This window comes from Balaenoptera musculus, chromosome 13 (assembly GCF_009873245.2).
Source record: "Balaenoptera musculus isolate JJ_BM4_2016_0621 chromosome 13, mBalMus1.pri.v3, whole genome shotgun sequence".
NCBI classification, from domain to species: Eukaryota; Metazoa; Chordata; class Mammalia; order Artiodactyla; family Balaenopteridae; genus Balaenoptera; species Balaenoptera musculus.
Genome location: NC_045797.1, coordinates 57,693,786 through 57,708,584, shown reverse-complemented (window position 1 = coordinate 57,708,584; position 14,799 = coordinate 57,693,786). Strand labels below are relative to the sequence as shown.

Genomic DNA, 14,799 nt, shown 5'->3' with positions numbered 1-14,799 from the left:
CTGTCTTTTCAGTCCATGTAAAACTTTGTCATGAGAACACTCGAACCTTGATAGCATACCAGCTCTTTCTAAGAAGTGTCATTCTTGAAGCCTTCTTTAAAATGTATTTGGATTATGACAAAGTCTCTTGGTGTGGCTAGTTGTCCTTGGGGGTGGCGGGCTGTGGGCCCTTCTGATGGTCTCTAGTCTCACTGCCCTCATCCCCTGCAGCCAAAGGCCTGAGAGCAAGCCTGGTCATATATCAAGAGGCCCGTCTTTACTAAGTCGTGGGGATCAGAATTAGTGTGGAGACCCCACGCCTAAAATCCACTGTGCCTAGACACCCACAGCTAGGAGTATGTCCTTTATTCTAGAGACTTGACTGATCTCTAGTTTTCATTCTATTTCCTTGGAGAGATGCATTGGATATCAACATCATGTTGTAAGAAATATGAGTTCAAGACTGCTGCAGCTTTGTGACTTGAACTTCTGGCCTGTTCTTAGATGGAGAGAACACCTATATAGGCCCTGTTAATCATCCCCACCATCTACTTCCAAGCCAGAGATAGCTATGGGCCATTCTGCCCCACAGGACCTCCGCTAGTTTCAGCCCATACTTGGGCGGCTAGGGACAGGTGATGTGTGACAATCCTGAAAGGGACACTTGAAGGCAGCTCACTCTCTGCGCATAACTTTCAACCCTGTTGGAAACAAACGAACCCCTGGGTGAAATTTTCCACAAAGAACAGAATGCTTAATAGTTTAGGTCATTATGGACCTTGTTAGGATGGTTAACACAGCACAAGAAATATCTAACGTGACAGAAATATTTCTCAGCAAATGTGGCCACTGTCAAAATGAAAAACGGATCCACTAAGGAGTTCTAGCTCCATGCAAGTTTGATTATTAGCCAAATGAATCAGTTTAAAGCTGAAACTCGATTGCTTAGCCTCTTTCTTTTTAAAGAATTCCTCTATGTGAGCTGAGGGCTCCTAAATGACTGTGGGCTGACATAATTAGTCACATGTGGTTTTTGCCCCAAGCTTTATTTTTGCAAAATCACTCCAAGTCAGGTTGAGTCTTGAAATTCAGAGTGTCCTCTTACCCTTTACTGATTGTAGGATTAACAGAACTTCAGGCTCTTGCAATAGAGGAGCATCTTGCCTGCAGACTGGAGCACCTAAGAAATAAAACTTCCAAAAAGTAGAAGTGATACTCAGCAAGTGTAGATGCCTCCTGCTAGTTTAGATAAAGTGGGTAGTATGTGGGCACACTAGATTCCAAGACTGGACCGAGGGCTCTGATAACTCTTTGTAAATACCAGCAGCTGTGTCTGAATTAGCCTCCTGGAGTGTGGGAAGCTGAGCGTTGGAGGAACTGTTTGGGCAGCAATAACCCTGTAATTGTCAACAACAACAACAAAAATCAACATTATGTCCTAGGAAAATGTTGACATTTATATAAAGGGTAGATGTGTATCAAAGGTTGCCCCACATGCAGAGGAGCACAAAGACGATCTAGATTCTCTTAAGATGCTGCTGTGATTCAACTATAAATTCAGATTCACTTACTAAGTGCCTACCTTCACGCATATGGGTCAATACACACATTCCACTCAATCTCCCAGCAACCTGGTAATGCAGGTATTATTTTCTCCATTTTAAAGATGAAGAAACGAAGGCTCACAGTTTAAGTGACTTGCTGATGAGATTTATACTCTTTCCATCACTTTACTGCAATTACTTGACCCATTTTTCCCAGAGAAAAAAAATCTCTGTGGTTTGTCCAGCAACAATCCAATCTGATAAAAATCTAAGCTCATCTGGCATTACTTTATGAAAAGTGTAATTAGGAAATAACCTACCTCCTTAAAATAAACCCCTGCATATGCTACCATGTATAAAATATTGAATGCTCTTTCAGGGAATGAATGGATGGTCCTACTTCCTTTCTTCTTCCTAAAGAGTCTGGTTTTCTTTTACTCTTTGGGAAAATCCTCTACTAGTGGTTTATATCAGCCCTGGGGGGAAGTAGGATTTTCTTCATACTGTGGCAAACATCAATCTCTCTGCATAGAGAATGGAATGGACTCTAGATAGCTCTTGGGCAAAGACAACTCCCCTGCTTTGTGATTGCTTTCCTGGTCTCAGGACCACTTGAAGGGACTTTCTTCTGATCCTGGGGTTTGTGAGTTGATCTGCCGGCAAAGTGGTGATGAAAGTGGGGTATCTAGAAATCTCATCATGGCCTCGGTTTGCACAATACAAAGTGACTGCAATCATTCAGGGTGCCCCTCATCTGCTCGTCCCTGCTCCCTTCTCTCTGTTGTGATTTTCATTGAGATGCCAGTAAACAGGGCTCTGCACTGACAGCAAAGAGGCTTTGATGATTTCCATGTTCTTGGGCAACTCACAGATTCATCTCCTGGAAACAAAGTCTAGCCTCAGCTAAATTTCTCTTTGGTGCTGTCGAAAAGATAAATGAGACTTTTTTAAAAAGAAGTGAGAATCTTATATGTAGTGAAATCGGTTTTGGACAAGAGGATTAGCTCCTTAGTGGAATTCAGATGGAGCGTCCTGTTCCCTGACTGCACATGAACACTTCCTTTAAAGGGTAGGCTGCCTAAGGTGGGTGTTGACAATCAGATTTGTCTGTTCGTCAGTGGATTTTTTCATCTCTCATAAAAAAAAAATCCTGTAATGGAGCTGTTTGATGCTTTTCTTTAATATAAAGCATCTTTAAAATATCCCTTCCCCTCTCATTATCAATGTCTGTGGCCTAGTTTCCTTATTTGGTTAAGGCATGGAGAAAATGCTGTTACGTCTATAGGTCTGATCTCTAAAAGTATTTCAGGTCACTGTTTTGTTCCATAAGCCTAGGCTGAACCTCTAACCTGAACCAATATCCCTAGTAAAATAACCAATAAACCTCTTCTTCAAAGGGAATGCAGTGGTTAAAAGAGTAACTTTATTTGTACCATTCGTATCTGCAGTGAATATTTAGTCATCATTTACGTGTCAGGTACAGTTCTAGGCATTGAAAATGCAGACAAATAAGACCCCATAAAATGTCCATTCTGGTAAGGAGAGATTGATAGTAATCAAGTAAAACGAATGAACAAACATCATTTTTCATCAGATCTGGGCTCTGAAGACACTGAAGTCAGATAGTTTAATAAAGAGTAACTGGGTTGTACAGAAACTCCTCTGCGGTGGTGACCCGTGAGCGGAGACCTTAATGCTGAGAACATCCAGACATGGAGGGAAAGCCTTCCATGCAGCGGAAAAAACTAACGCACAAGCCCTGATGCAAGAGCAAAGTACGAGGAATAAAAGTAATAAGCTTGTGGCCTACGGGCATTAGATTCTGGGATGCACAAGTGTGACAAGATGGAAAGAGTACCAACCTTGGAACCAGAACCTATGGGTCCAAGTGTGAATCCCAACTTCTGTTTCCCCGTCTTGTAAACAGGTTCATGAATACCTACTGCACAGGGTTGCCGTGTGAGGCTGGTGTGAACACAAAACAACTATTCATCAAGAGCAGGGCCATTCACTTCTTTGTTTTTGTTTTTTTTTAACATCTTTATTGGAGTATAATTGCTTTACAATGGTGTGTTAGTTTCTGCTTTATAACAAAGTGAATCAGTTATACATACACAAATGTTCCCATATCTCTTCCCTCTTGCATCTCCCTCCCTCCCACCCTCCCTCTCCCACCCCTCTAGGTGGTCACAAAGCACCGAGCTGATCTCCCTGTGCTATGCGGCTGCTTCCCACTAGCTATCTATTTTACGTTTGGTAGTGTATATATGTCCATGCCACTCTCTCACTTTGTCCCAGCTTACCCTTCCCCCTCCCCATATCCTCAAGTCCATTCTCTAGTAGGTCTGTGTCTTTATTCCCGTCTTACCACTAGGTTCTTCATGACTTTTTTTTTTTTCCTTAGATTCCGTATATATGTGTTAGCATACTGTATTTGTTTTTCTCTTTCTGACTTACTTCACTCTGTATGACAGACTCTAACTCCATCCACCTCACTACAAATAACTCCATTTCGTTTCTTTTTATGGCTGAGTAATATTCCATTGTATATATGTGCCACATCTTCTTTATCCATTCATCCGATGATGGACACTTAGGTTGCTTCCATGTCCTGGCTATTGTAAATAGAGCTGCAATGAACATTGTGGTACATGACTCTTTTTGAATTATGGTTTTCTCAGGGTATATGCCCAGTAGTGGGATTGCTGGGTCGTATGGTAGTTCTATTTTTAGTTTTTTAAGGAACCTCCATACTGTTCTCCATAGTGGCTGTATCAATTTACATTCCCACCAATAGTGCAGGAGTGTTCCCTTTTCTCCACACCCTCTCCAGCATTTATTGTTTCTAGATTTTTTGATGATGGCCATTCTGACCGGTGTGAGATGATATCTCATTGTAGTTTTGATTTGCATTTCTCTAATGATTAATGATGTTGAGCATTCTCTCATGTGTTTGCTGGCAACCTGTATATCTTCTTTGGAGAAATGTCTATTTAGGTCTTCTGCTCATTTTTGGATTGGGTTGTTTGTTTTTTTGTTATTGAGCTGCATGAGCTGCTTGTAAATCTTGGAGATGAATCCTTTGTCAGTTGCTTCATTTGCAAATATTTTCTCCCATTCTGAGGGTTGTCTTTTGGTCTTGTTTATGGTTTCCTTTGTTGTGCAAAAGCTTTGAAGTTTCATTAGGTCCCATTTGTTTATTTTTGTTTTTATTTCCATTTCTCTAGGAGCTGGGTCAAAAAGGATCTTGCTGTGATTTATGTCATAGAGTGTTCTGCCTATGTTTTCCTCTAAGAGTTTGATAGTGTTTGGCCTTACATTTAGGTCTTTAATCCAGTTTGAGTTTATTTTTGTGTATGGTGTTAGGGAGTGTTCTAATTTCATACTTCTTTGAATGCTGCTAAACTGTTGGCCCAAGAAAGTTGTGGTCTTTGCTTCACTTAATCCTGAAGCATCACGTCATCAAGAAACCCAGAGGTCCTTAGGTGACATCAGGGGACAGGCATGGAATAAGGGCAAAGGTGCTGGTTCCATAAATGCCAACTTGGAAAGAAGAATGAGAGCGGTGCTGTGTAGTGTAGCAAGTACCCTGGATTCTGAAACAGCCTCTGTGTGACCTTGGAGGGAATTCTTTCCCTCTCTGGTCTCAGCTTCTTATTTATTAAAAAAAGCAAGGTTGGACTAGCTAATCAGTAAGCTCCTTTTCAGGTCTGCACCAGGATTCTGGTCTAAGATGCTTTCTCAGGACAGAAGAGACAACACCCAGCCAGATGTGAACAGGCACAGGCAAGGCAGGAGAGAGGCAAGGGCTGTTGGGTGGTGTCAAAGCCTGTTGGTTCATGCAAGTGGCTTTTCACTGCAGGAGTCAGAATGACAAGGTTTTTATCAAGACAGCAGGCTGTTAACAGCAAGAATTAATGCTGCAAGGCACTTTCACAAGGCTCCTCCGCCTGTGTGTGTGTGTGTGTGTGTGTGTGTGTGTGTGTGTTTTGGGGGGGGGATTGGTTATGTTTTCTCCTCCTTCTACCTCGCTGGATTATGCTGAAATGTTTCCCCCACTGGAAACAGTGTACAATGGCTCCCGCCTTGGGATGAAACCCCCCCTCAATACCTCGTGCATTGATTTGGAAGCAACAACTAAAACTGTATTCACATCGCAGCAGCCGAAGCCAACAAAAGAGCTACTGGATCCAGTGATGGCGCATTGTTTGCAGAGCTGAGCTGCTGCCTCTCCTCTAAACCACATTAGAGACGTGACTCCAGGCTTACAAATAAGAACGCTGAATCATTCCCAAGCCTTTGGTACAGTGTTTTCCTCAAGATTTTGTAGTAAGCAATTTAAGAGAAAAACAGCCCAACAAGCCAGTATTCTTTTCAGAAATATTAGCTAAAGCATATCCAGGGGCCAGAAAATAATTGCTTGCTTCTCCCGCCTTCTTGTTCTCTCACCGCCGTGTGGCTGGCCTGCCTCTTTCTGAAACTAAGAGTTGAAGCTACCTTATTCAACATTTTATTTTGCTACCACTGACATTTTAAAGTTGATAGATATCCTAGATTTGCTTTATCTACCTACCAATATGGCCCTAGAATATCTGCCATAAATAGTTTCTTTATGGAACTTACCGTCATCCTCTTTGTTACTCATGCCCTCTGCTTTTCCTCTTTCTCATTTTGGATCATAATAACCAGCCAAAAAACACTAAAATTCCACTAAGGAAATTGACAGAAAATGCAATTTTCAATATGGATTTGCATATCCAATTTGCATATGCAAAAATAAATGTATTATATGGGTACAATTACATGCATTTGTATATCTGTACGTTCTGTGTATATTATATATGAATTAAATGTGTCTGAAACGCTTTGAAACATGGCATATGTGTGGATGAGGGTATGTATGTGTTTATATAGATTTTTTCTAGATCAGACATGGCAGTACGATATAGGGAAAACAGGCTTTTAATCCAGTTACATGTAGATTGGAAAACATTGATTCCCACCTAAATTCATTCACTCTTTATTCAACAAATTCTTATCACTGTCAAACATTGTCCTGGGTACTAGCGAAATAGTGGTAAATAGGACAGATTTGCTGTTGTTAAAAAAAGTATTTTAGGGCTTCCCTGGTGGAGCAGTGGTTGAGAATCTGCCTGCCAATGCAGGGGACACGGGTTCGAGCCCTGGTCTGGGAGGATCCCGCATGCCGCAGAACAGCTGGGCCCGTGAGCCACGATTACTGAGCCTGTGCGTCTGGAGCCTGTGCTCCGCAACAAGAGAGGCCGCGATAATGAGAGGCCCATGCACCGCGATGAAGAGTGGCCCCCACTTGCCGCAACTAGAGAAAGCCCTCGCACAGAAACGAAGACCCAACACAGCCATAAATAAATAAATAAATAAATAAATAAATAAATAAATAAATAAACCCAAAGTTAAAAAAAAAAGTATTTTAATTTAGACTCTTTCTACTTCCAAGAGGACTTGAGCAGATCTGTACCTATTAATAAAGTTAAACTATTTTAAGATAAAACAGGACCAAAAAATATCTGAAGAAGGCAGAAATAAAGGACACTTTCAGACATGTAAGTTGAGTGAATATTGAATACTTGGACAAAAAAAATTGACTAAGCTTTCTGATGGTCAAAGCAAATAAGAAAACACTGAAAAAAAATTAATTTGCTGAAAAAAAACAAAACCTAAAGTAGGAATTTATCATGTTTTCTTTAAATATACTAAGTGACATCTTGAATAATAACTCTAACTCTAAGGAAAGATAAAAATACTTTTCAAATATTATACTTTAAAGGTAAAAATTAAAATTATGATTAATTTATAATCCAGTGAAAGCAGTTTTGATAGGGGCTCTGATAAAAAGTTAAAGAAGCTTTACTTTCCTGATATCTAATTCAAAGCAAGGAAGAGCAGCTACTGAATTTAACGTGACCATTAGACAGTGTGTCTTAAGCATTAGATCTCTTAAATGAGCTTTGGCCAAGTTGGTGTAATTACCCAGTTTATCTAACATGTACTCTAAGGCAGATATTTCATTTGATTAAAGCCAGAGCTCTAAATTTCAAATAGCAGTGCCACTGAGAATAAGTTGACATTTATTGCTGAAAATGAAAGGTCCTTCAGAGGACCCTTTAGTAGTTCCATGTTCCCAAAACAGAGGTCATCCATTCCAATGGCCTAACCTGTTTGTGGCCCATCAAACACACATTGTATATCTGATTTAATTATTAAAGAAAAGGGCACATTGGACCAGAAGGAGCAGAAGTAAAGAATGTCCATGTTAAAAATAAAACTTAAATGCCTCCCTTCCTGGAACTCCAATGCTGGTCCTCCTTGCATGATAAGACTCTCTTCCCTGGTGCCAAGGCCATATGGACTTGCTGTGTACATGCTGGTCTGTTTTGTTTTGTTTTTTTTCTTGAAACCTTGAAGAAATGTATCCCTGACTTGTATAATGTTCTTTGTTCTGACGAGATATAAAGCTGTGCTGAAAAACATGCTTCTCAGGAGGAGTTTCTCAGAGTAATCTGGGAAGCTGTCTTGCAGGCTATAGTCTTCAGTTTGGCTCAGATAAAACTCTTTTCTCTTCTTATTATAGATTGTTTATTGATTATTTTCATTGACATAGTAGACAAGCAATAAATGGTAATATTATTTAAGCAGAAAGTGGGCCGAAATTTTTTTTTTTAATGTTTTGCTTTTTTTTTTTAAACAGATTATTTTAAAAATTTATTTATTTATTTATTTTTGGCTGTGTTGGGTCTTCGTTTCTGTGCGAGGGCTTTCTCCAGTTGTGGCGAGCAGGGGCCACTCTTCATCGCGGTGCGCAGGCCTCTCACTATCGCCTCTCTTGTTGCGGAGCACAGGCTCCAGATGCGCAGGCTCAGTAATCGTGGCTCACGGGCCCAGCTGTTCCGCGGCATGTGGGATCATTCCCAGACCAGGGCTCGAACCCGTGTCCCCTGCATTGGCAGGCAGATTCTCAACCACTGCGCCACCAGGGAAGCCCCGGGCCGAAATTTTATACGTAGGTTTTTGACCAACTTCCTTAAAGGTAACTGTACTTGCCATTTCTCATGAAACCTCATCTTTCTTCATGAACCTCAGTCAATTTCTATTTTTACATAAAGGATACTTAAGAATCTTTATAGTCACACAAGAAACAGGACAAAATCAAAACTCCCAATCCCTAGCACCCTCTTCCCTCTTTGTTTTTCTGATTTTCTCAAAGTCACACGAAGGCTGTGTCAATCCTGACCTAGCAGGATTATTTTTTTTCAACTGTTTAAATGGGATTTTCATATGACCCAGGGGTTTACACATTAAGTAATGAGAGTGTCTCCATAGTAATGATGTTCGATAATAGATCCTAGAAAGATTCCTGCTTAGACCAGATGGCACGGCAACCCCTTGAAACTCATTTGAGGTACCATTTTTATGATTTATTATTTAGGACTTAGGCAGTGGATCAGCCTTCGGGTTGACAGGATTGTCAAGTGAATTATTGTTCAGGGGCACCACTGAGGTGACAGTTTTTGCTATTAAATAATTCAGTTTATCTGAGAGCACTTATTACTCTACATAACATGCATGGGTGAAAGACCGATGACAGAAGCATCCCCCAAACTGAGCTAGTCTCCGTACTGGAATGGTAGACTCAGGAGACCACACCCACTCCACCTGTTTATTTAGCTGGTGTCGGTGTCTCTGATTTTAATCTATTGTGAAGTGTAGTGAGGGTGGACAGGCCAGTCACGTCTAAGATCCTGGCCTCCTGTTGAATGTCTGCCCTTCTTCTGTCAAGGATTCCACAGGGATTTCTGGGCTCCAATTACCAAGCGGGAAGAAAATTAGAAATATTCGAATCATCCTCTCACTCCGTTTCTTTTTTTTACAATGGAAGACTATCTTCTCATCCCTTTCCTTCTAGGAGAATAGATGTGAATTGCATGCTGCCATTGTGCTGAATATTTAATATAAGCGAGCCAGGAAGGTGGGCAGAGTGTATTTTTTTTTTTCCATTGCTCAGAATCAGGTGGTCCATGAAACATGATGCCATCGGGGCTGCTGTACAACTACAGCAGACATCCACAGAGCTCCCAAAGTTCTATACTGGCTGGTTTCTTAGAACTCGCCTAGTCCAACCCTCTCATTTTACTGATGGTGACACTCAAATTCGAAAAGATTAAATACTTTGTCAAGTTATGCAGTTGACAAGAGACAGAATCAAGACTACAAAAAGGTTTTTTTTTTTGGCCCCTTTTGAGTGTTCCTTCATTATGAGAAGTCCAACAGATACTATATCAGATATGCAAAATTGATGTCAAAAGTAAAAGAATTTGAGAAAAAGCCTTAATGCGGGAGACTTAAAATGATCAGGTAAAAGAGAGGGCAGTGTGATGGTGTTCTTGAAAGAATGTCACCAATTACTAGGCAGGAGAAGCCTATAGATGCACCTAGGGAAACAAACACTTCCCTCTGTTCTTTAGAGAATTGACTGGCACCTTCCCTGAAGGAAACATGAGCTGGGCTTAAGGAGATTTAACAAATATTAAGGGAAAAAAAAACCCTTCATATTTCAATCTGCAGCTCAGTTATGCAAACGAATAAAGATACAGGCCATATAAGGCGCCTGTCTCTGTGCCTGTGTTTTGTGTATCTGCATGTATGCACACATATGTTTACGTATGTGTGTCTCTGTGTGTTCATGTGTTTGCACACACGCATACATGTTTGTGTGCATCTGCGTATGTATGTATACAGGTGTTCCATGTGTGTGTGTACTCAGGACTCAGGCACAGCGAGCGAGTGCACTTTTCACACAGAAGAGAATCCCAGGCTGATATGTACCCCAGCGTTGACATTTACCAGCTTTGGCATCTTGAGCAAGTCACATTGTTCTTCTGAATCTCAGTTTCCTTATCTATCAAATGGCATGTGTAATACTACAAAACAAACAGGTCAACCAGTGTTTTTAGTCACTTAGCCTTTTTAGTAATTAAACTGAATTGACTGCCTTTCCACAAAATTTGGTTAGATTTTATCGTAGAATATTCAAGAAGTTTGCCTCTCAAATAACCAACTGTGCTATCCCAATGCACAGACAGTCCTTGTGAAAATACGTGTTGCCTTGATCAATCCTTATAGCAACTCCGTGAGTGAGGAACAGTTTTCTCCACTTTACACACGAGGGGACTGAGATTTAGAGGGGAAGTAATCTGCCTAGAGTCACCCAGGGAGTTTTTGGAGGTCTGGGACACAAATCCACATCTTACTCCAAAGCCAGGCTTGCCATCGCTCTGTCCTTCACCTCACCACCGCCCAAGGCTGCTGGGAAGAACAACAATGCGCTGGCTGTGGAACTGGCACTGGCATCCTGGTTCTCTTTACCCAGCTAACCTTTGCCCTCTTCCCTGAAACATCTGTTTCTTCCTCGTAGCCCAGCTGGTCCACAATTTCTTAAAGCCAACCCTCCATTCTGCCCTAGCCGAGACACTACAAAGATGGCGGCACTGGGGGAAATTCAAACCAGACACACAGTGAGTGCTGGCTTCCCTTGGAAATACAGTGGCTGGCACATCTTAAAGCACCTGATGGTACTAGACTTGCCTTGTAAATTTCTGACAGGCATTTCACTGTTGCAGGCTACCGCTCCTGGTATTCTACCCAGGGAAAGATAGAAGGAGAACTGCCAGGACACGACTATATAATCCCTTCCTAATCCCTTGAGTCTCATAAATCCTTTAACTCTTCAAATATTGAACTATAAGAACTTGGTTTACAGAAACATTATGGTCATAGGAGGCCCAGGGACTGAGCTATGAAATTCAGAGAAGACAGGAGAACCAAAAGACAGCCAGGGGGTTACCCTGAAATTAGCTTAAATATAATCAGTGGGAAAGAGAAGCAAAATCCTATTTATAAAAGTATTACTTTTGTTTAGCAAGATAGATCGTCTCAATTTTGCACAGAAAATTGCACAGGAAAAAGCCTCTCAGTAGAGCCATTTAAAAGCAATTTAACATTTTTAATAAGGCAACTCTTTCTGATTCTCAACTATTTAGCCATGAAATCTTAAAATCTAATGAAAGTCTGTTTTCAAGAAATACTGCTTTACAAACTGTATTGTCTATTTAACAACCCAAGAATACTAACATTCTTTAGAGACTTAAATTTAATCGTAATGACAACAACTGAGCTTCCTAACTGCCCTTCATGTAATTTAATGGCTATAAGCTATGGGTTAGCTTTTCTGATATTTTGTCTCAAAATTGTAAAGAAGATCAGTTTTACCCAGCAGCCTGTAAATTTCTGAGGAATTTTGTCTTGTTCCCAAGCAGTCACTTAGAAACATAAAACAGAATATATTGCACGATAAATAAGAACCTTTGAGAGGTTTGGCATTTCGTTCATTAACAGTTCTTCAAAGGATCTGAGTGGGAGTTATTCCCATCATGTAAGTGCTGAAACCATGGCATCAGGAGAGGTGACAAGGCCAGCGTCACTCCATGAGCCAGACGGGAGGATCAATTTTCCTCACTTGGAAATTTCTCTCTCTTAAGGGCAGTGGACAGCACATCGGGCTAGTATTTGGTAGATCAGGGCTCTGGGCTACCTTCCAAAGGCAAGTTGCCTTGCTGAGGCTCAGATTCTTCCTCCAGAAGGTCGGGATGATCATAATACTGACCTCATGAGATTTCGAGAGGATTTGATTCAACATAAGAAAGTGCTGGCCAACCAAAATCTTCCCCTTTAAAGTAAGAAAGTCTTAGCATCTTTAGAGTTGTTTCTCTGTATACCTATTCTAACCAGGAGCAAATACACAACTTTGTTTGCAGCATAATCACTCTTGCCGTTTAAAACCACCCTTTTCCATTGCCATAGACTGGCCATAAAATGTTTACCTGGGTCCCTGAAAGTTACAAAAATGTGTGAATGAACCAGCACAAACCACTCCATGGCTAGAAAAGCAAATTCAGCATCGACGTGTCTATGGATGGCGTCTTTTTGGCTACCATCCAATGCAGCCTCTATGCACACTTCCTGTCTCCCTCCATGGCTTTGTTGTTCCCCATGACTAGCTCACCATCGTACAGACACCTTATTTGACTTCTTGCTTATTTTACTTATTTGCTGTCTCCTGCAATTAGATGGTAAGCTTCATGCAGGCTTATTTGTCTTTTTCATTCACTGTCATATCCTTCTCAGCAAGAACAATGAATGATTGACATACAGAAAAATGAATGAATGAGGTCCAGCTCGTGACCATCATACAAATACTCATATATCTGCAGCCAAAGGAAACCTGGAAACTATTAGAAATGGTCTGTTAAGGCTTATGCTGCTTTTAACGTTTCAATTCTAGTATGTCAAGGCCCATAAAATAATTTGGTTATTTTTTAATATTTTCTACCACTGGCCTTGTCAACAGTTTCTTATTCAAGTTATCTTTGTCCCTTTAGTTTTTATTCTCTCTATGAAGAAGGAATATAGCTCACGCCTCAGGTATTAATCTTAGATTTATAGAAAAAATACAAGCCATAATGAGGGAATAATAGACTGAATATTTGTGTCCCTCCCAAATTCATATGTTGAAACCTAATTCTCAATATGATGGTATATAGAGGTGGGGCCTTTGGAAGATGATTAGATCATGAGGGCCAAGTCCTCATCAGTGGGATTAATGCCCTTATAAAAGAGACCCTGGAGAGCTCCCTCATCCCTTCCCCTATGTGGGGACAGAGTGAGATTATGAACCAGGAAGCAGGCTCTCACCAGGCGCCAAATCTACCAGGGCCTTCATCTTGGACTTCCAGCCTCTAGAACTGCCAGAAATAAGTTTCTGTAGTTTACAAGTCACCCAGTCTATGGTATTTTGTCATAGCAGTCTAAAAGGGCTAAGACAGGGAGTCCCCACCTCCATTAGAACTTATGTGTAAATTTCAAATCTACTCCCCTAAGCAATTACTCATCATTTACTGTTCATGAATTTCCACTGTATACTCTATTGCAAGAAACCAAAGTGTGATTATTAACAGCACTAATAATAAACAGGCACAAATGTTTTTTATCACCCTCTGTTCCCACAGTACTTGGGAGATCTGTCAAATTATTCTGTGGCAGATTGGAAAGAGGGGGTTGTGTTAGAAGTCATGACCCAACCGCTAGTGACGCTGTTTCCATATTTTACAGTCTGGGAATCACTAGTTAGAAAATTCTAGTTTTATTCACTAGCTGCAAGAGTAGAAAATGAGCCTGCGGGGATCTTTAAAGAGAAAGAACCAGTGGAAATGAAACAGAAGAACTGAAAACCAGAAAAATCCCACGAGAGTGTTGCTTTCCTGAATCGTTGAAAGGGGCTTTTCTCCGCCTTTTTACAATCACACAGAGAGTGGACAAGGTTTGGTGACACAGAAAAGGGATACTTCTTTCTGAATTTAATTTCCTCAGGTGTCTGGCTCCTTGAGTTTGCAGCACTCTTCATTTTATAGGATCTTCCTACATAAAACTCCGCACTTTGCTTGTATAGGAAGAAGCAGAATGTGATTCTATTTTCACTTCCAGAGCCAGTGCAAACACTTATTTGTTAGATGTTGTTGAAGAGAGTGAAAAATGATGCAGATGATGGTGGTGAAGTGTCTTAACGTCACCCTGTCCCACCTACGATTTTGATGGTTCCATTCTGACCTGCACTTGGTCACTTCTCCTGCTCTCAGGGAATTTTCCAGATAAAACCCTGTGATTGGCTATCCATAAGTAAGAGACACAGTAGGGTTTAAATTTATCTTGTCTATTTCCAGAGAGAAAGATGCAATGTAGACAGAGAAGGATGTCCTGTTTGAAGACATTTGCTTCATCTTAGAATGTCTAAATTCGTCCCCAAAATGTGCATATACATTACAAATACATTTATTTCTCTTTTAATTTTATCATGGGGAGTCTTTGGTGCTTTGACCTAGACCAAGTGGTGACGGCAGGAAAAGTAAGCTTGGGACATTATCATTTATAATATGCAGAGAAAAGTACTCACCAGCACTGACAGTGATCGCTTCGATAAACTGCTCTCTCCAGCTGTTTGTCCCAACCACGAGGGCTAGGTTTGTCTTCTTAATAAGTTTGTCCACGGTACTCTAGAGAGGTTGAAAAGAATCAGAAAATAATTGCCGGGTTGGTTAAGGCCTCGGGAAATCTCAGACCTTGATGATTTTGAAACCCCAGAGTTATCTAAAGGGTAGCAGATGTTAGGCTCAGAGCAACAGTATTG

At 40.8% G+C, this 14,799-nt stretch overlaps 1 protein-coding gene across 9 annotated transcripts in view; it reads right to left on the bottom strand.

Annotated features, from left to right (window-relative positions):
- SLC8A1 (solute carrier family 8 member A1) overlaps positions 1 to 14,799 on the bottom strand; it is a 407,018-nt gene that overhangs the window by 57,659 nt on the left and 334,560 nt on the right. For all 9 annotated transcript variants that reach the window (XM_036873088.1, XM_036873094.1, XM_036873093.1 and 6 more), the window contains one exon: positions 14,566 to 14,665. In XM_036873088.1, coding sequence (XP_036728983.1) covers positions 14,566 to 14,665 — 100 coding nt within the window. The remainder of the gene's footprint in view (positions 1 to 14,565; positions 14,666 to 14,799) is intronic.